Consider the following 23,773-nt stretch of genomic DNA (forward strand, 5'->3'; position numbering starts at 1 on the left):
TCTGACTTGTTAAAAGCAGCTAACAGGTCTCTTGGTCAGAAATAGTTTCAGAGGGAGTGACACTGGGTTTGGTGATTTGTGGTCTTGTTGGAGCTGTTTTCTTTTTTTATGGATTTACTTACTGATTGGATTATTGTTGGTACCTTAAAATCACTGACGCTGGAGTTTAGTGTGGCCATTAAGACTTTATTGGTGTGGAACACTTCTGTTAAACATTAAACAAAGGAATCTAGCTTCTGATTATCTCCACAATAGAAGATTAAGAACTATTTCTTGAAGCATGAATTTTTCCCCAAGCCTCCCATTATTTTCTTGTTGTGACTTTAAAAGGCTGTGTCTCATGGTACCTTTTGCTAATCTGACTTCTGAAGTTTCTCCCTCTGCTTTTCACTGCTATTGTCTGCTGTTTAAAGTATTTATATGCTTTTCCCACGTACTGTAAGAAACTTTCATCCAGGGTTTCTCATTGGAATAAACATACAAAAATACTACCCAATTCTTTTAAACTTAGTAAATCAAGTGAAAAAATCGAATCCAGGATATGTTGAATTCACAGTTTCTTTATTAGTAAGCACAGACACACGAACACTCCACAACACTTCATGAGTAATACATTTAAGAGCAATTACTTAAATAGCAGTTGAAGTAGGAGTGGTAAACATTCCACTCTAAATACAAATCAGTCCAGCTATAGTAAAAAGCAACCACCACTCTCTCGTTTTAAAAGTAATAAAAAGGATCCAAGCTAACCTAAAATACCATGCTATTCAACATTCCTAAACATCTCTGTCTCTCTATTTATTGCATCCTTATAAAACAGAAATCATAATAATAAAATATAATTATGTATTACCATATTAATTTAATCAAACCTTTTAACTAAAATTGCTTTTGTTTCTTCTTCAGATCTGTGCACACTAGAAATTCCAAGTGTTACCTATCTGTCTAAATGCAATTGTTAAACAGAAGTAAGAAACAGTTCAAACTAGTAAAATATCTATCTAACTCATTTGTATTAACAATGCAAAGATTCAGTTCTAAGAGCAACAAACTTGTACATTATAAAAATACGGAAATGCAAACATAAAATAATATGAAACTCTGTGTTTAAGTTGTATTTAAGTCTTATTTAAGTGTTATATGCTTTAGGTAGTTAGACAATGCAAGCATCATATGTAAACATTGTACGTGACAGTCTATCTACGGGAAATGAAACTTGCAACATATGTGCTTGTTTAAAATATAAAAACACATGATGTGGACAAACAAGGGGTATAGAGGTTTAGTTTCCAGTGTGTATCAGTATATAAAAGTGTATATTATATGTGCAGCAAAAGTTTTAAATTCACTATATGTTTGATGTCACAGAAACTTTGCATATCTGTAAATAGGGCTATATTTTACAGTGCCCAAAAATAGAAGAAAAAAAATGTCAAACAATTCCCATTGAAATTCTAGCTACTTTTACAAAGCAGAATCAGTAGAAAATGTATCTATATGTCCAATCTACCCCCCCCCCAAAAAAATGATAAGGGTATTGTAAATGTATATGTGTGAGTAAATGTAAGGCATCATCAAGAGAGAATCAAGTAAAGAAATATATGTATATATGTACATATATATATATATATATATATATATATATATATATATATATATATATCATCATAATAGAGAAAATCCAAATACACTACAAAAATAAAAACAAAATACACAGGCTTAAGTGCTTTCATCTGTTTCTCCAGACTTCATCTGAATCAGAATATAGTCTATCTCATTTATTTAAATATCCCATCCACTTTATTTAAACTGGGGGATAAGCCGACCTTTGTCTACCAGAAGGATACATGCATAAAAAAACATGTTGGAAGGTAGTAGTGGCTCATGTGTGGTTATGAGCAACAAAAAATCCTGCACTTTCACATGTGTCTTTTGTAGCCAGAATAAATATATTCTGGACAGTGGCCAAATTATGATTAATGGTATCAAAATAAAGGCTAGGTTTTACTGTAATTGTAACACCCAAGGGACTGTTTATATGGCTGTTTGACAGAAATATAATGGGTTTTATGTGGGAAAAATGCAAAGTAGGTTGAGAGAAACAATATATGAACATTATTTGGAGATAAGAAAGAAGAATTTGAACAATTCTTTGGCAAAATATAATGTGAATTTCCATGAACATAATTTTTTAATTTTTGGTTTAGATCACATTGTGAAGGATCCATGAGGGGGGGCTTGGGAAGATTTGATTGAAGCTAGTGTGTTACGGTGGCAGTTCAGACTAAATGCCATAGTCCCTCCCAGTTTTAATGAGCATGTTTAAATTGGATGTATCCTTAGGTTAAAATCTTACATGATATAGGATGGTCTGCCTATTTGTATAAACTTGTCAAAACTGGATTGGTTTAGCATGGTCATGTGTTTTATAGGGTGGTATATTTAAATGAATGGGATAGACTGTATTCTGAGTCTGATGAAGTGTGGAGAAACAGACAAAAGCCCTTAATCATGTGTATTTTGTTTTTATTTTTCTAGTCTGTATTTTAACATATTATAAAATCTTTTTGGCTGAGTGATACTCCCTTGTCTGTGGTTGGTTCTTAAGGATTGTAACTTGGTGGAAGTTTTGCTTCACTGTTTTTGGTTCTTGTCTTCAGTGTTTGTAATACAGAAAATCTCACTATAGGCAACAATCCATAACTAAGTAGTTAAAGTAGCTGTCTAAGGAAAATATACATTATTAGTATCACTCAGTGTTCTCTATATTAGATTAAGAAATAAATTAGAAGTAAATTTAAATATTCCCAATGTAAGTTAATATTTTTAAAATTCTCAAGTGACATTGACTAATGAAAACTGGATCAAAAAATACAAAATATAAAAATAAAAACATATAAAAATATAATAAAATAAACAAAAAATAAATACAATAAGCAGAGTGTAAACTTTGTGTTTGAAATGTCCCATATAAACCATAGCATTGTATGCATCTAGTTAATGGAAGATGCAATGTGGTAATTTTAACAATAGTAATTCAGTCTTGGAGGATGAAAGGAGTTCATTGAGTTGCCAAACTCATTTGTGTCTTTCCAGGGTGTTGTTGACATCTCATTCCAGAAACTCATGCTCTAGTTTCTCAAGTATCTGTAACCTGAAGCCAATGTGACTCTTATGAATGATCAAATGCTTAGAGAGAGCATTATTGTAACATTTAGCTCGAATTTCAGCCAAGTGCTCTGCTTCATGGTTTTTCCAGTATGGAATGCCTCACAACTATTGCGCTGAGCCCTGTAGACAACAAATGTAGAAATATATGCTTTTTCTACACCACTCTAGGAGACCCCTTCTGAAACCCAGTCCTTAAACCATATTAGCCCAGCCTTATAAAGGACTGAACAACATGGATATGCAATTTCCAAATGTCTCTGTTGCCAGCTTGGTAGATATGGGCATTCTGAGACAATGTAGCATTTGTCTCATCTTCTCAGACAATTAATCATTAACTGAGTATGTGAGAGACATAAGTACACAACTTCTTGCTTACAAGTGAGGTTGTGAAGGACATAGACAATACATCGCTTGACACATGCCACTCATCACACACATAGATATTCTAATGCTAAGGCACTTAAAAGAAACCTTCCCAAACCTCAAAAACCTCCTAAGTCATCTAATGGCAACACCTTTACTCAGCAGTCATTAAAGCACACAGCAGAAGCAACGCCAAATAGCATACATAAGCCTATACCCAATTGTCCCCAAAGAATGAAGTCCATAAGGAAAGAAAACACTTTACCTAATATGCTTGCCATTGGGGATTCCATTGTATGACACACAGATAATCCACTCACCAGGTTATACAAGGGAAAGGTAATGGTTAGCTGCACATCTGGACCAGGAGCCATGACATTATGGATGCACTCAAGTCCCTGCACCCCAGGTACCAATATGATTGTGTTATAGTCCATGTGGTTGTAAATGACCCGAGATGTACCTGACTGGACTGCTGGAGAAGCATTATTCTCCTGTGCTATAGCCAAATTATGGAACTCCCTCCCACCCTCAATTACCTCTGTAACATCTTGCACCCACTTCAAAACTTTACTAAAAGCGCACCTAAAAACTTGCACAGTATGCCCTTGCAACTCCCTCTCTAATAGCACCCACTCCACCCACCCACTACCCCTCTCTGCACCCCACTAACTACCTTGATTATAGCAAGCTCATTTGCTCATTAACTTACTAAGCTACTTACCATACAGTAAGAACATCTTACTGCAACAATTGATAATGTCTGTTATTACCTCACAAACAACATTGTTTCAGTTGTCTACTGATGAATTATGTTCTACATCTGTAACTAAGTTCAACAAATGTCACTATGTTTTAAACTTGTATTTATGTTCTACAACTGTTTTACAACTTTGTTTTAATCTTGTATTAAGTTCTACAGCTGTAACAATGTCTATAATTTTTTTAAATAATATGTTTCTCAAATTGTATAATGTCTGTGACAATTGAATGTAGAGCTTTTCTCCCCGGGCCTCCACTGAAAATGGACCTGCATCCAGTCGGACTCTCCCGGTCAACAAATGTAAATAAATAAATAAATAAATAAATAAAGACATCATGAATCTCTGTGAATATGTGTCAACAACAGGTGCAACGAGCAGCATTCTACCTTAACCAAAGATAATGCCATGGTATCTGCACAATATGATTGATTTTAATAATTGTCTTAGTTTCTGGTGTCACTCCAGGTGAATCAAATATTTGTCATGATGGGAGGACATGGGTAACAGACCACATTACTTTACCAAGGATGGTCTGCACCTGTTCCTCCTTGGCTTTCTGATATTGGCTAAAACATTATCTGTTTTCTTAGTACCTATGTTAAGCAATGCCAAAATAACAAAATTACCAACATAGCAAAAAAATCTGAACGCAAGCCTAGGGTGTTACTGCTCAATGGTAGGAGGCAGAAAAAAATTCACACCCTACAAGCCCTCCTTATTAATGAGAATGACATCTGTGCCATGACTGAGACTTGATTTAAAGCCTTAGAAAGTACTCCATCAGTGCAAGGTTACAGTGCCTTCCACACATTTAGACCAACAGCAACACAGGCATGGACTAATGGTGGTGGTGTCTCTATCTATGCTAGCAACAAATATTCCTCCAGTTGATCAAACTTGATGATAATACGGAACTAATCCACTTGCCAGTCACCATAGATAAAGTCCTCACCATATCATGGCTAGCTATAGGTCACCATCTATGCCCCAAAAATCTCATAGCTCTTTTCTAGACCTAGTAGAAGTAATCACCATCCAACTAAATACCCTATTCATGGGTGTATTTAACTACCGCTCTATAGAATGGGAAACATACACTGCCTCAGACTCATAGGCACAATACCCCATGGACTTTATTAATATGAACATCCTGGACCAAATAATGCACATTGAAAACAGATGATCAAAAATACTGGATCTGTACTCAGCAACATGGGGGAGTGTTGCATCCCTCCTCCCCCTGTGTCACATCTTCACTTGTGAGTTTGGATCACCAAGCTGCCTCCTTTGAAATAATAATTAACCCAGAAAATCCAACTAAACCTGTAACAGTTAGGAGTTGTTCTAAGGCAAAGTACATTCTATTAAGCAACAGTTTGCCAAAATTCAAGGCTCCCCCAACCTCAAGACTACAGCTACCTATATAAAATTATTCACAGAAACTGTGCGCAAACTCGTAAATGGCCTCATATAGTCTGCAGTACCTACCAGAAGTAAACCCAAAACAAACATAAAAAAAAGCTCAACTGATGGAATCCTCACCTCAACAGAGTATATAACAAAAGAAAAAAAAAGTCATGGCCAAAATCAGAATGAGCAACTTCCATGAAGACTAGAGATCTCTAATTCAATTAAGCAAGAAAATAAGAGGACCAATTAAGTCTAACACAGCTAACTATGAGGTTGGATAGCCTCTCAGGCTAAGAACAGCCGCAAGGTCTTTTCAGTTATGTTCAGAAACTTAAAGGTAACACATAGCAGTGTGCTGAACTGGTGGTTGATGTCACCCCCCCCCCCACCCACAGATCAGGGAGACATGGTGAATCTACTGGCTGATAAATTCAGCTCAAACTTCACCTCCTTCTACCCACCAGCTTCCCCCTGTAAAATTCCTACTAGCATACTCCCCCAAACTATTATCAGGGATCACGTTCTGACAGCACTCACTAAGGCCAAAATCACTGCCTCATTGGACCCCGACAATATCCCTGGCTGCCTCCACAATAGTCTAAAACATGATCCATCATGACCACTTAAGACACTCTTCAACTACAGCCTCAAAATAGGTTTTGTACCAAGTGAATGGTGGACTGCAGTGGTCATCCCCTCTTCATAAGGAAGGACCATCAACTGATCCAGAGAACTACAGACCTAACAATCTGACAAGTCTAATATGCAAAGCCATGGAATAAATTACTATGGAAATGATCAGCAAGGACATTGGAAACCTACATACACTAGACCCATCCCAGTTTGTCTTTGTTAGGGGAATGCAAGCCTACTTAACCTGGTTGATTTTTTCATGAAGGTCACCAAGACAACGTATGAGGGTAAAAGAATGCATACCACATACCTTGACCTGACCAAGGCATCCAATACAGTACTCCACTCAGGTATTGTTGAGAAACTCTCTGAACTAGGCATAAATCCCTACATAACTTGCTGGATTACTGGCTGGTCGACAGATAGGACCCAAGAAGTCAGCATTGGTGAGATCACCACCACCAAGAGATTGGTCACCAGTGGAATACCTCAGGGCTCTGTGCTGAGCCAAGTCATATTTAGCATCTGCTTCTCAGAAGTAAAGGCTAATGTCAGAGGCATTTGGCTCACCAAGTTTGCCATTTACTGTAAATGGGGAGCTATCACAGATTCTCCCCATGACATGGACATCTTGCAAAAGGGCCTAATGCAAACAAATGACTGGTGCTAAAGCCATGGTTTAAAACTCAATGCAAAGAAATGCATTTTAATTCCCTCTGGAAAATTGTCCACCCAAGTTATTTGCTCCAGCGATAAAACATCCCTAAAAGTCGATTCAGTAATCAGGGATCTCAGAACATATGAAGACAGCAATCTAGCCTTCGATCGACTTGTTGCAAATACTGTTAAGAAAATGTTGTTGCTCAGCTTGTAGGTAAGGGTGTGGAATGCAGGTCCAAGGAAGCTATAGTACCACTCTACTCATCCCTTATCAGACATATCATTGCATACAATGCTTCCTTTGCCATGTACCTAACCAGACACATGCAACAGTTAGAATGTCCACAAAGGTTCCTTACCAGGTGAATGCAAGACATACATATCTGTCCTACACAGATCACCTAAAGGTCCTATCTCTGTACTCAGTATGCAACAGACTCCTGAGAGGTGGTCTATGCCTGTCCCTCATGGATAGAGGATAATAAATTGGCTCATAAGCAGAAGACTAAATAGTGTTTGATAACCTAGTAAGAACCTGTGAAACTCTGAAACTATAAATAACCCTGGATCATTACAGACCCATACACTTGACCAGTCTAGTCTGTAAGACTATGGAAAGGATATATGTAACCTACAGTTTCTCAACCCAACCCAGTTTGGGTTTGTCAAGTGCAGGTCCTGCCTACTTAACCTGATTAACTTCTTTGAAGTCAATCTTTACCAATTTTCTGGGGGTGCACATCTCAGATGACCTATCCTGGTGGACTCATACTAGCTACACAGTGAAGAAGGCACAACGACATTTGCACTTCCTACAGAAACTGAGAAAGGCAAACCTGTCTCAGTCCAAAGCATCTGACTGCAAGGTTCTCCTGAGGGTAGTGAAGACAGCAGAAAAAGTCACTGTTTCCTCGCTCTCATCCATGGATGATATGCATGAGACTCAGTCCATGGGAAGGGCTAGGAAGATAATCAATGATCCCACTCATCTTGCCCATGACATGTACTTCTGCCTTTCCTCGGAGAGGCAGTATCACAGCTTACACTGCAAAACATCAAGACTGAACAGGAGCTTCTTCCCTCTATCCATAAGGCTGCTGAACTTGAATGCCAGGCACAACAGTGAATAATTAGATCAATATGCCACTTGTTATGAAGTATCAGCTATAGTAATCATTCTGACAAATTGCTTCAATAACTGGTACAGTTAGCCTGATTTCTTATGCTATTACTTCCTGAATGTGCAGTAGTCAGGAGTGAGTCACCACTCCATACATGTGCAATATGAACATCGAAATATATCATACTACAACTGATGAAGTGCAATATTCTAAGCAATCACAATGTGAAGTCATAGTCTTGCAATACCTACTAGCATAACACTGTCTAATGTCTTCATGTGCAATTGTGGTAATTCATTGTCTTGTCAATATTTTAATTACTACATATGTGCATTAGTCTTTCTGTCACTCAGACAATGTGTTCATTGTTATATCTTGCATGGGGACTGACCAAAGCAACATAATTTCGTTCTGCTTGCACTGCTGTGTATATATGATTGACAGTAAAAGTTTACTTTGACTTTGAAAACCTTACTGAAGTAATAGGTGAGGGCAATATAATGCACACCACTTATCTAGACCACTTATCTAGACCACTTATCTAGACCACTTATCTAGACCACATATCTAGACCACTTATCTCGGCTTTTGACACAATCACACACACACCTTGCTAAATGTCAATTCCTATGTAATTCACTTGATAATAAATTGGCTTATAAGCAGATCATAGGAAGTTAGGGTGACAGTCTTTACCTCCTTCAAAACACCAGTCACTAATGGTGTACCCCAAGATGTAATTCTTGGGCTACTCCACTTTGGCATTTGCTTCTCACAGAACATAGCTAATGTTAAGGCTTTTTGACTTATGAAGATAGCAGATGAATGCAAACTTGGTACCATCACAATCTCCACAGAGGCCACCAAGATCCTCCAAGAGGGTCTATCCAAGGCAAATATCTGGTGTCAAAATCATGAACTAAAACTAAATACCAAGAAGTGTACACTTGTATCTTTTGACACGCTTGACTCCCCTTTTAACTGTCATATTGACAATACACCCCTGAACATTGAACCTGTTGTTAGGGATCTAGGAAACTATGGTGACAGTGAACTGCCCTTTGATCATCACATATCCATTGTTGTAAGGGAGTCCATTTTCTCTGCACAGCTTATACCTAATAATTTTGCATCCAAGTCCAGGGATTTGCAAAATGAACAGAAAATGTTGGAGGGATAGGCATTTATCACAGACAGTACCACTTTTCTGAAACCATATTCCACTCCACGTAAACAAAGTATTTCTCTTACTTTCTTATTGGCCAACTAATCATGACAAGCCAGTCTGATACAGGACCCTATCAGTGGAAACTCACTGGATGTTGTATTACTGGATTTTAACAAAATGGTTTGCTCACTTCTCCTATTTCAATGCTGGTACTCAAAATGCTGAGTGCAGACAAGCTGAAAAAACAAAACAAAAAAAAAGACTGAAACTCAAGAAGAGTGAATCTTGAACATCACTCCTACTTAAAACTTCTTTTTTGCAGGGGACCAAACTGGCTACACCCCCTGATTTACGGGTCAAGTCTCTCCCCACCCCCTGAACTTATGTATACCAACTCCAAGATCACTATACCTTGGACAAAATGGAATCTTCTGAGAAATGGCCAACTTGGACTTAAAATATGTAAGTCCATTTTTCGGTCATTCAGTCTCTGTGTTTTGGCACTTAGTCTAGCAAGTCCCGACATTTCCAATGGTTATCATTTTTGGAGGTATGCACCTATTTTCAGACTCAGTTTATCCCATCACATGATTTTCTCAATCTCAACCCCATTGCATATGATTTTAAAACTGACTAATGCACATTTAACTAGACTACATGATCGATATACTGCAAAATAAATGACTTTTTGAAGCAAATTTTTACATCTGCTATTGCAATTTTCATATTTCACAATGTGTTGTTCAAAATATGCTTATATTTTTGTTACTCACAGTTTTTAAACCTTTGTTTCCAAGCAAAATCCCATCAAGGGCAGGGAATGCACAGTATGCCTGCATGTCTGTCTGATGATCACCTAGGGAAACAGTGACACACCAATAATAAAATGCTTGTTTTTGTCTACAGTATAACATCCTACAGATCCCATGAGACAACAGTCAATTCCCTACACTTCCATAACAGCAAGGATATATGGAAAATTTGACAGAAGTATTATAGGCTGTAGTCTAGGAGTCCAGAGGACTTTATATTAGCAGATCAGCAGATACGAAGCAAAATTAATACTTATATAATAGAGAGAGTGAGAGAAAGAAACTGAGTTAAAACATCAACATAAAAATGCTAATATAAATATGGGCAGAACACCAGAATATTCATATTATGTATCTTTATGCTACCAGCCATTATCCGCAGTAATACAATTAGTATAACATACTCTTCTCAAGGCATTAATGGAATAGCATGATCATACACTTAATGCAGCATAACGAACTGTGCGTTTAAGTCCTGTAGTCCAGCTATACCCACCTCCGTGATATACTCACAGGTAATATCTTTTGATTGACTTAACATAAATGGGTGTCAGCTTCTATAAGGTTTAAGTCAATTTAATATTGAGAGCAATGGTTAACAACTGCAACTGTACATTTAAGAGGTAATTTAAATGTTTGTAATAACCCACATTATTAGCTAAGCCACACTGACAATTTAATTTGCAAAGTTGCTTCCTACATTTGCTGTGCTGATAATACATTTATATTTTATCAATATATTCCTTTGAGGTTTGAAATTCAATGACACAATTTAAGGAAGATTAAAGTGCAAGAATGTCTCATTAATTGCTTTGCTAATTCAGTTCCCTCTGTTTCTCAAGTTCTCAGGCTCCTGAAGGACGGTGCTGACCCATATACTCTGATATCCTCAGGTGGATCACTTCTTCATCTGGTAAGACTAATCCAACAAATTGTTGAGAAATTAAGCACTAGCATTTCGATTGTACATGTAACCCTTAGACCAGCTACTGCTTAACAATATACTGTTATCTGTTGTCGGTGGCTTTACAGATTGAGTGAAATTTCTATAAAGATTACTTTCAAAACATTTAGAAAAATGTTGACTTAGTATAAAATAGGCTAATTCAAATGACAAAATAATATTCATATCTAGTGTAGATTATATGGAAGATGCATCTACATTGCTGTAATACCAGAAATGTATTTTAATTAAGGAAAAGCAAAAAGCCTCATGATAGGACATGACATGAAAGGAAAATGAGGCATATGGTAAAGGAATGCAGAAGTAGCACAGAAACAAGGTAACAGGTAGTTAACAGACAGATATAACGCAGTTCAGCAGTTGACTATTGGATGCATGGAATTGTTTGCACCAGACCTGGGAGTCTGTGTATCAGAGTACAAAGCAAAATGCAATGACCTGGATTATTTTATGCATGTGAAAAGAGGGTCTATAGGTGTGCACATTGCAGTATGTATACAAACAGCATATTGCACACACACACACACACACACACACACACACACACACACACACACACACACACACACACATGTGCGCGAGCGAGCACACACATGCACACCACACACACACACACACACACACACACACACACATACACACACACACACACACACACACACACATGTGCGCGAGCGAGCACACACATGCACACCACACACACACACACACACACACACACACACACACACACACACACTCGTATGTGTAAGCACACACACACACACACACACACACACACACACACACACACGGACACACACATGTATGTGTAAGCGCACACACACACACGTATGTGTAAGCACACACACACACACGTATGTGTAAGCATATGCACACACACGTATGTGTAAGCACACACACACACGTATGTGTAAGCACACACACACACACGCGCACACACACACACACACACACACACACACACACACACACACACACACACACACACACACACACACACCTTATGAGTAGCAGTGGCCACATTAAAGAAACACAATGAAGTATAATGGCATAGGATCATAGGAGGTTACTAGGCTAATGGCCATAGCGCCTTTTTTAGCCTTGCCATTCATGCCCAAATTTTGCCATCTGTCAATGCCCATCGGATAGAATGTCTTTGATATTTGTCTGTGTCTTAGGATATCTACAAATGGCCCCTGTCCTCATGGGCCACAGACAACAAGCCAGAGATGAATTTTTGATTTCCCATCCATTGGTCCAAACTGCATTTGAATACGCTCTATATGACCAGATCATTATTAGAAACCTATGTGACTGAGATTCTTTTCAGTTTACTGACAGATATACCTTATTTCATAAGCTAGGGAAACCAAAATAATGAAAATACATGCTAATGAAAGTCTGATATATGAAATAGTTCTTGGCAAATACTACACATTAACAGCTATGTGAATTTATATAGTGCTTCAACATTAGAACAAGCCCCCTTCTATCCACACCTCCTGGGACCCTGCTGTAATCCTAAGGAACATTTTCTCAGAATAATGTTTCATGAGAGTGAAATTAAGGGTTGTATACTAATTCTGAGTTTGTAGCACCATGACAGTGAATATGGATATGTTTACTAATTCTGAAGTTGTAGCACCACAAGAGTAAACATGGATATGTGTACCAATTCTGAGTCTGTGGCACTATGAGAGTGAAATTAAGATATGCATACTAATTCTGAAGTTGTGGCACCATGAGTGTGAATATGGATAAGTACACTAATTCTGAAGTTGTGGCACCATGAGAGTGAATGTGAATACATATAATAATTCTGAGGTTGTGGCACCATGAGTGTGAATATGGATATTTATACTAATACCGCAGTCATGACGCCTCAAAGTATATTGCTTACTGCGATGTACAGTAACGTTGGGTTAGGTGATATTGTTAGCAGAAGAATAAGCGGTAGAGCACCTATGTCAAGGGGTACAAGGGTGCTGCAAAAATGTTTTAAAAGTGTAACAGAAAGTTTTAGAATTGTGTTCTGGTAGTAAAAACCACAATTTATTTTTTACACATTTGAGGCTCACAGACTTATGTGTCATAGTTGTGATACGGAATACATTCTACTGTTAATGAGACCTCATATCACCATTGATAGAGTAACGTCAAGTTACATGAAATTGTTTTCCTGGAAATTTGTATCTCTGAGGTTGGTGACCTCAAACTGACAATATAAAAGTTATGAGAGTGTGGAGAGGCTTGTGTCCCAAACTGGAGTGAAGAAGCTTGCCACTTGCAAACATTGTAGTGTTTTGACATTACTTTAAGTGATTTGCAGTGGTCTCAGTTTTCAGCACCTAAATGGTTATTAAATGAATATAGTTACATTCATTAAAGGTTTCTTATCATACAAGCAAGCTTTAGTGTAGCGGTTAAGTCCCCTTTCTGTCAGGTAATACTAATGCACCATAATGAAAACTGGATATTCAAATTGTTTGGTATAACTTAATGTGTGTTGGAAACTGAAACCCTGAATATCATAACTTCTCATTCCTCCAACCACTCACTCTCAAATGTACCTTCTTCCTATGCCACCCTTTATATCCCCCACCTTAATACTTCCTCCCTCATCCTCACCTTCCCCTCCCCTTTTCTACAACCCTACTTTTGTAAATATAATGTATATACTATAGCAATAACCCACACCTGGGTGTGGGTAATGCTGGATTTACCCACGGTTGGTGTGGTTTGGTCACGAGGGCGAAGCCCGAGTGGCCAAACAAAGCCAACCGTGGGTAAATCCAGCATTACCCACACCCAGAAGTGGGTTATTGCTATTATACAATGACATTATTTAAGGGGAAAAAAATAGTTTTCTTAAATAATGACATTGTATAATGCCTCCTTGCTGCCCTTCCGCAGCCGTCTGGTATTCTGCGGCAGTTCTGATGTACTGCGCATGCATATGCATACGCAGTACATCAGAGCTGTGGGCAAAAGCAACAGAGAAAGCAAGATCTCCGTTGCTTTTTACAAACTGTTTTGCTATGTTAAATGGGTTTAACATAGCGAGACAGCTTTAAAAGAAGCCCCGGAGAATCTCTGTTGCTTATTTTAAAGCTGTCTCGCTATGTTAAACCCATTTAACATAGCGAGACAGTTTTGAAAAAAGCAACGGATAAAGCAAGATTTCTGTTGCTTTTTACAAACTGTTTCACTATGTTAAATGGGTTTAACATCGCGAGACAGCTGAATCTGCGTTGCTTTTTTTAAAGCTGTCTCGCTATGTTAAACTCGTTTAACATAGCGAGACAGTATTGTTGTAAGAGTTATAGTAATGGAAAAACCTTTTTCCATTACTATAACTCGGATTTACAACGTGCATGCTGACCAATCAGTGTGCACATTTTTGAATATTAATGGGGGGGTTGTTGTATAATTTATTTTCTTTAATGTTTATACTTCTGAATAACATATCTTTTCATTATTAAAATACTGCAGTCAATTCTCTGACTTGTTTTGACTAAAATGCTTTTACATTGTGTTACTATTGTTAATGACTGCTGCCTCTATTCTCTGGTTGGGGTCACCCAGACTGAGCTTGAAAATGGTTCTTGTGGATGATGACCCTGTTAACAAAAAAATGAATAAATAAATTATATGGTACAAACTTTTTAATGAAGGTTTGTAGTACATCTTCCCTACGTGTACCTATTTCCAGTTGTGTGACATTCACTATTTTTGGAATATTGTACAACTCTAATTTCATAGCACAAAATTCAAACACGGTGTCTTCATTTTCAAGTGGTTGGAAATTTCTGGCATCTAGTTTGTGAATTTGCGGGATTTTGTGGTATACTTCAGGTGACTTGTCATGAGCTCATATAAACCATATAAGGCACAATATTACAACATATGTTGCACTGAATTATTTATCATTGACTTAGTTACTTCATATATCATTTGGAATGGACTGGCACTGAGTGCACTGATTTTACTTATCAGAACATGTGATCTGTTCAATGTCTAATTATAATATGTTTAGGCATCCTGCTGTATTGTTTTGCCAAGTGGAAGTTCTCTGTCACTTAACAGATATTAAGACATTTGCTGACTTAACTGATAAAAAACTAAAAACTATATTTAACTTGAATGTGAATGTTAGTGTATCTGAAGAAGTTATTGCAGCGCAATAACAAAAAGCACTTCATTAAATAGTTTTTTACATTTGGACTTGTTTTTCCCACCGTGCCTCTTGTGAAAATTTGCTGACTTCACAGTACAGCAGACACATTGGTGAGTTATTTGAAGTGCATCTCTATATGTCATTAGGAAACCTGTATGGCAGTTGCTTAGCTAGCATATTTGACACCCTGAGCTAAAAAAATTTTTAACACCTCAAAGCAGAGATTGTTTTCTAACACGCCTCTCCTCTACAACAGTTGTTTTCTGTAACAGTCATGAAATGAAACAAAATAATGGCCAGAAAACAAAACAGCAATTTTTTTTAATGAACGTAGTATATATAATCATGGCAGAAAATTAAATGAAAATATTACAGTAAAGATAATGAAAAAAATCCCAGTTATATTTTTGATCAGGGGAAACTTACACCTACAAACTGACTTGTTGCAGTACAACAAAACATTACTGTTTATATTTTTGAGCATTAGCTTCTGCAGATTTATCAATGATTGTCAAAATGTATCTCCTTTGTATGCTCATGCTCAGTAGAGAGTATAGCCAGATTTGTCAGTCTATATTTGCTCATAGTTGAATAAAGAACACTTTAATTAATTTTAGTTTCACAAAGTTTCTTTCACGTGATGCAAGATATACTCAAATAGTTAGGAAAAATCTTAACCGTACAGGTGACTATGGAACAGATTCATAAAAATCTCATTTCACAGTAAATTCCAGAAACTGCAATACTGTCCATGTCTTTGTTTTTTTCAGGATGGATTCTAGCAGCTTTCAAATGTTTTTGTAGTTCATAAAATTTTGACTAAAAGATCTTCACTGGAAAAGTCATCATAAATGTCTACTATACTTCACAGATGTTTCTGAAGTTGTTCTTTTGCAAACAATAAGAATAGTGACAACAAACGCTGACATTATTTGATCCATTGGTTTTGAATGAGTAACCCTCTCTTGCTGAAAATGACAAGGCATTCAAACATTGTCTGTTGGATTTTTTTTCTGGCAATGTAAAACTTATATCTTTTTCCATTGCCCTTCTTCAAAACTTGATTCTGTTTTCTTTGCGGATGTCCACTTCCTTGCATTTTGCTTTTGCATAGTTAATGGCCTTCTCCACAGTTTCTGTGCATTGAACTTCAAGATAAAAACGTAAAGCTTGGAGTTTTACTGTACATTGTTCAAGGCTGATTCTGACTGTTTGTAAATATTTTTTGTGTCTCATTAACGTCCTCTAAAAATTCACACCAAAAAAAGATAACTTTGAAAAGAAAAAAGTCACATACAACAGCGAGCAAAATCTGAGCTGACCCTATTTGTCCATATTTTGTTTTAACTCGCTCAGCACTTCAAAGACTGAGATTACCTTTTCAAAACTGGCCTTTACTACCTGCACAGCTTCATAATGACTGGAAAACTCTTTTCCACTGTTATACCTACATTCTGCAATATTTCCCACTGATGAGGTGAAACTAAAAAGAATGAAGGCAATTTTTTTTCCAAAGTTCAAAAAAATGACAGACATGATGAAACACTTCCAGAAGAATGAACTCTGCAGAGGTTCAGAGAACGATTTCACAAGGTGCAAATAATTTTGGATTAATTTCTTTGATTTTTGCATGAAAACCACTGTGGATACCATTGATGCAGTATTATCATAACCCTGCCCACGAGAAAGCTTTATGTCCGGTCCATCACTTTCCAGTTTTTTTTTTTTTCAAAATCTCTTCTGTGAGTTCAGCAGTACTTTTCCCAGAAATAAGAAAGAAGTCCAAGAAGGACTCCTTTATTTCCATTTTACCATCTTCAGTATAGACATTCCAGATCACTTCACACATTTGATCATTGTGTGAAACATCAGGAGTGCTTTCAAAAAGAATTCCAAAGTATTTTGCTCTTCTAATATCTGCCAACTATTTCTTCTTTGACATGATTTCCTAGAAGATGAATGAATTCATTTTGAATTTTGGTAGACGTGTATGAAATTGATATCCTTTCAGAAGAAATGTGTTTAAGCTTTACAAAATGTTCCCTTAACATTTGGTTGCATTTTGAGTGCAATTCTACCAATAACAAAAACAAATTCCTTTGTTTGTTGATGACATATTCTTTGTGTGACTCTGTGGAAAGGAGGGTTTTGTTTAGCCAAAAACATAATTATGTCCAAAAGATGATGTAAAATATCTCCCTCAATTTTTTCCTCTTTTATTCAGTTAGGATATGGAGAAATAAGTATGAATCAATGTTCAGATACCAAGAACTGTTTAAGCAGTCAGCTTAGTGTTCATGTAGAAACTGAAATCAAGAAGTCTGAAATCAGTCCCAGATCCAGCTTAATTATCCGAGTCAGCATATTTTACTAAGGTATTTGCACTTTTACTTTCATTTTATCATTTCCTGATGCTACAGAGTCCACAAAATGCAACCAGACAAATTAGGATTTATACACATTGCTATCAAAATTGCATTACCATTTTTCTTTGTACAATAAAAAGACATAATCCACATTACCTGCTAGTTTACAGCCATTGCTGCTCAGAATTGATAGAAAGCAAAGGCCATAGTTGTCTTATGGCTAACATCTATGTAATCTGATAGACAGTACAGATACAGCACATAGTTTCTGCGGCCAACACAGTGGTATAACAAAATGCACAAGTTGAGCTATGGAACAGTAGTTGGCTAGTTTGATGGAAAATTACATTGGAAACAGCACAGATACTTGCAGACTCTTTGCTCTGCAGCTGTTGTCTGCATATGTAGCTGTGTTTTACATGTCTGTGGCACAGAACCATTCAGCTAGCATTTTGATAATTCTGTGAGACTATTAAATAAAGAATGACAGTGCATCTTATTTTAGTCTTCCCCAGGGCAATGCATATGCTGTATGTTTTATCCATTCTGTTTACAAAATATTTAGGAATTTCAAATGTTTGAAGTTATGCACAGCCCTCATACTCATGAAATGAAATATTAGCACTAGAAGAAAATAAATCAAACAATATTAATAGCATAACAGTATGTTCTGTTTAAAAAGAATGTGTATTCATGTGAGGTTTCTGGCTTGGTTTTCTTGAAACACTTTCTGTATCTTTTTTGAATGTGTTACATTTTCACTTTGGGGTAAATTCTACTTTTTGTCAAAAATGTCTTAAATGAAAGAGGCATTTTTTAAACAAAGCAAACAAACAAAAAGAAACATAATCATTTGTCAGTAGGTCTGTTGCATGTCCTTCCCTGACAGTAGCTTGTGATATACTTGCTTTCTGCCATGTGATCTAAAACATGAGTGCTTGAACTCTCACTAGCCCAATATACTAGGTCTACATAGCCCTTCCAACACACAACCTAATAAACTGAATAGTCCTACCAGAATCCTAACTTTCTCCTTAAAATTCCCACCTGATTCCCAAACGGATTTCTCACTTCCTTAACCTAAAACTCAATTTCCTCTCCATAACCTTAAAACTCTCCTCATGTTCCCTAATCCTAAACCTTCCTTCCCACTCCCTAATCCTAAAATTCTACTCCAGTTCCCTATCCATGTCTAACATACTTACCTCACTCAAACTTGAATAACATGCTCTGCCTGGTAAGCTGTTTCAGCATGTTGCCTGGGTCATTTGCATATCTAGTACAGGAAGTTTAAGGTATCACACAGTGAAAACTATAGCTTGGCTAGGTTTTCTTGTAGTTTTTATTAACTGAACTCATATTTGAGTTTGAATACCAGCGTCAGCCTGCCTGAGCTACAAAATACTCAATTCCCTGACTTTGAGACAGTGATTTATATGTGCTTGTATCAGAAGTTTCATCAGCATTTCCAAAAATTTTTAGGTGAACAGTATCTTAGCAGCTTCATCAGACCCCAAAGCTAACAGACTAGCAGGAAAATGTGATTTTAACTTCAATGGTTAAATATGAAGTCATCATCTTTGCTGTCTGCAGCATTTTGTAGTAACTAAAAACAAACATTCTTTTTGCAGGTTTATGCAAAGAAAAATCATTGTCAACATGAAGTAATTTCAAATTATTAGTTACTTCTGTTGCTGCCTTGACAAGACTGGTGTACACAGCTGCACAACGGCCTTATTAGTAAACTGTTTGCAGTTGTGATAGAATTTATATACCTGTGATACATAAAGTCATACTCTTTCATTAGAGTAATTTGTGGATTTTTTTTGAGATAACAAGTACAACAAAACATACAAAGGAGATAAACATATCTTATTTCTAGGGTTTGCTTTTACAAGTACTGAAGCAAACAGTAAACGTAATTTTGTTATAGCATAAACCCACATGCTCTTATCTGTACACTGTTTTCACTATTGGACTCAAAATAGTGGTTATTGTTGAATCATGTCATATTTCTATCATTTCAAACATAAGATGAATTACTATTATAGTTAATTCATGAGCAGCATTTTGGATGCAGTACATTTTCTAAAGACTAGTTTATAAAAATCTCATGAAGATTCAGAATTAAGCATATTAAGGAATCAAACATTTTAAGAACAGTCTAAAGAAATTTTTGCCAAAGAAGGTTTACAAAAATATCCTGCTAACTGACAATTAACTGATAAATGCTTTGCTGAGTAATAATTCTTTTAACAAAATAAAAGTCTTCAAGGTTAATAGGTTCATAGTTATAAACTAGGCTAATGAACACTGGGGCCTTTATAAGCCTAGCCATGCAACACAAACCAATTGTCTCCCTTTGTAACACGAGTGTCTTAATTGGGGGGGGGGTATGTTTGTTAGCAGGGGTATGTTAGGATGTTGCTATTATCACTTTTATGTAATTTTATCTATAGTACTGAAGTCTTATAGGAGAGTTGTGAGATCTATAGAAAATCATGTATTTAAAGGGAACGTTATGTTATGAAAATATTTTCCCCCATATCTGTCAAAGAAATGAGAAAATCATCTTTATAGCTTTCAAGCTAATGCTTGATTTTTGTTTGATAATGTTTTTTTTTTTTTTTTCAGTATTGGCAAATTTTAAGGCATACTTTTGTAAGTAAGAGGGAATGTGAGAGTTTCATATCCTCCCATAGGGTTATGGGGTGTTGCTACCCCTCTCTACACACTAAAAAATACAGATTTTGAATAAATGCAGTTTGTGATCTTTTGGTTACAATTCAGTGCTGTTGAAGAAGCATGGTCCCTATTTTGGGGAGACCAGTTTTCTAAACTGGCTGATTATGCTTTAACATAGCCATAGATTCTTCAGTATAGGACATTCTTTAAAAAGTTTTAATAATTCTGCGCATTTAATTCTAAATATGACAAAGAGAGCATTACAATCCTACTGAAAATGTTTACTTTAATATCAAGACAAAATTATGTCACTTTTATAAAACTGCATCTATAATTTGACTGTGTGTTCCATTTTTTTCTTTTCCAGTGTGCGCGCTATGACAATGCCTTTACTGCTGAGATTCTGATTGACCGTGGAGTAAATGTTAATGGTCAGGATGAAGACCTTTGGACTCCATTGCACATAGCTTGTGCATGTGACAACCCAGACATTGTACTGATGCTTGTCCTGGTAAGAACCTGTTATCCTATTTTGTGGCACTGAAAATGTACAGCAGGAGAAATCATAGGCAGTATAAACACAAGCAAAGTAAAAGCATGCTGAACAGAATATCTGACCAAGACATTCTTAGGTTTGAAGTCTAGTTCTTTCCAAAACTATCAAGAACTGTATATGTATGTTTAAAGAGATATAGTGTATAGTTTCAACTCCCTTAGTATGTATCAATTTTTGTAGCATTATGTAAACATGGTATAAAATATAAGAATTGTTTTCACCAGGAAAATCCTTATAACTGCAAATTACAGATTAAACATTGTAGCAAATGCTGTTTCAAAGGATATGCTCAGTTTGAGAGAGATTCTTAAAATAATTATGTTTTAATAAAAGTAATTAGTAACAGTGAAATATATACTTTCCTCTGTCTATGTGAATGCATCTCTTTCTATATCAATGTGTATATATATATATATATATATATATATATATATATACATACACACACACACACACATTTTATATATATATATATATATATATATATATATTTTATATATATATATATATATATATATATATATATATATATATATATACTGCAAGTTGGTGGTGCTGCAGTAGCGCTGTCGCCTCACAGTAAGACGTTGTCCCATTCGATTTTCAGCTAGAGCGTCTTCTATCTGAAGACATGCGTGAATGGGTGTACCTTCATTGAAGGTTGTGCATCAGGGCTGGCAACTCGGCACGTAAAAATCTACTGCCAATCATTAGCGGACCAGAGTTCCGCTGTGGTGACCCCTAACTGGGAAAAGCCGAAAGACACAACAACAACATATATATATATATATATATATATATATATATATATGTATATATACACATATATATGTATAGATATGGATAGATATATGAGTCTACCTTGATTTATTGAATTTGCCGAATTTTAGGGAAGCTTAAAGTAAATAATGCTCATGGGGACGGGGTTTGGGAGGTTGGTATAATGTCTAAGGTGCTTACCTTTACAAACACAAAATATCCCATAGGATAATTAGCTAGGCTCAAAATGGGCCACATGAGGTAGTTAGCCTAGCACTTACCTGTGAACCTATAAAATGGAAACATAATTGTCGATTCTGTATGCAGTATAAAAATGATATCGTTGAACTCTAATAAGAAATATATATTTACACCGCATGGAGTATGGATGACACAAAACAATACAGATGGATTATTTTATCAAATTATGGGGGCATGGCAAATTTGTGCAGGACCACAGAGTGATCCAAATTGCTGTTGTGCTGCATTACGTCTACACTGTTAATTGGAGTCTCATCCACACCTACCTCTGTCTCTCCCTCCAGTTTTTCCTGCCTCTGAAATGTCAATTCCAGTTGTGTGGACTGATTATCTCATTGACAACTTGAGGTATAGTTTTCTGGTTCTTTTGAGTCATGCTGTAGGACTGTTATGTTGGGAGATTTCATGGAGGTTATTTTGAATAATAATTGTATATTTTTGAAGGAGAATATTATAAACAAACAACTGGTATAGCAACCTGGCACTGCTTGTGACCCCTCATATCCAAATACATTATTAGGCCAGTTGAAACATAATTACATTTTAAGTCAGGTTTCATGGAATACATAGTGGTTTATTTGGGCTTCCTGGATGACATGTTCCTTATTTGGAAAGGAAACCCTGCACAGCTAAATGAACATATTATCTTTTTGAAATAAAGTACAGATGTTTTAAGGTTTACCTTTTCATACTCATTGGAGACTATTAATTATTTAGATGTGTTTATTATGAAGGACTTTATAAATAAACTTTTGCACTTTTCAAGTAACTACCCCAAGTTTCAAAAGAGAGGGTTGGTTAAAGGTCAGATGGTGTGTATGTCTAGGCTGCTTTCTGAAAATGATCAATTTAGTTTTGAGATTGATGATTTAATACAGATGTTTAGACATATATGTTACCCACAGACATTGTTAGAAGAGATTAAGGTTGAAGTTATTAAGAAAAGAAAAAAGAACATATTTGACCCCATTCTAGGTAATGCTTCTCATATTAAATGAAACACAAATAACAACTTTAATAATTTTGAGCAAACTCTGGTATTGAAGTTTGGGTTGGAGAGTAATAAAGTCACGCACATTGTCACCAATAACTGGAAATGTATTGAATGTGACAATGTATGCAGTAAGGTAATGGGGGATGGACCAAGGTTTGAATACTAGAGACACCCTGATATCAAGGAAAATTAGAATGGGGAAATAATAAATGGGATGCCAGTACAACAAATACATTATTTAGTGGTATGAGAAAATGTGGTGCCTGTGCTCAATGTAAGTACATTTATGAAGGACATTTTAAAACTTACAACATATTATGATGACTTTTAATTATTCCCTGTGATTGTAACAGTGATTATAATGTGTCTTTTTTTTGTTTGGCATTTTGTGATTTCTGCCATTGTTATTATATGGGTAAGATGGAGGCAGCTTTGAAAAGGAGGATCTCTGAACACGAATATGATATTTAAGTAATTGTATTCACAACAATGCACTTGATAACCACAAGCTAAAATGTTCAGATAACAAGAAATTTTATTTTTTATCTGGAAAAGGTTCCATTGAACCCAAGAGATGGACCATGGGAAATCGGATTGCAGTACAGGGAACATTTATGGCAGATGTGTTTAAACGCTGGTATGCACTCAGATGTAAATGATGCCATCTCACTAAGTAGTGTGCTAAAATTACATTCTGCCAAGTTATAACATCTGTAATTTACAAATGATACTTTTATCCTTTGTAGCTTTATTATTTATGTGAAAGTTTTTTTTTATTATTGTGGGTTTTAAATTTTTTTTATATGAATTAGATGAATATTTACTATATAAATTCTGTTTACTGGATGTTTGTTAGCCACATGGTCTCTTGAGAGATGTTTTAAGCATGTTTTATGTTTTTTAACT

At 36.1% G+C, this 23,773-nt stretch overlaps 1 protein-coding gene across 1 annotated transcript in view; it reads left to right on the forward strand.

Moving 5' to 3' along the window:
- Positions 1-23,773, forward strand: part of MYO16 (myosin XVI) — a 2,679,924-nt gene that overhangs the window by 395,295 nt on the left and 2,260,856 nt on the right. The window contains exons 3-4 of the mRNA XM_044071347.1: positions 10,945-11,015; positions 20,665-20,808. Of these exons, the coding sequence (XP_043927282.1) occupies positions 10,945-11,015; positions 20,665-20,808 (215 nt within the window). The remainder of the gene's footprint in view (positions 1-10,944; positions 11,016-20,664; positions 20,809-23,773) is intronic.

This window comes from Protopterus annectens, chromosome 5.part0 (genome assembly GCF_019279795.1).
Source record: "Protopterus annectens isolate FY-2018-M chromosome 5.part0, PAN1.0, whole genome shotgun sequence".
Taxonomy (NCBI): domain Eukaryota; kingdom Metazoa; phylum Chordata; order Ceratodontiformes; family Protopteridae; genus Protopterus; species Protopterus annectens.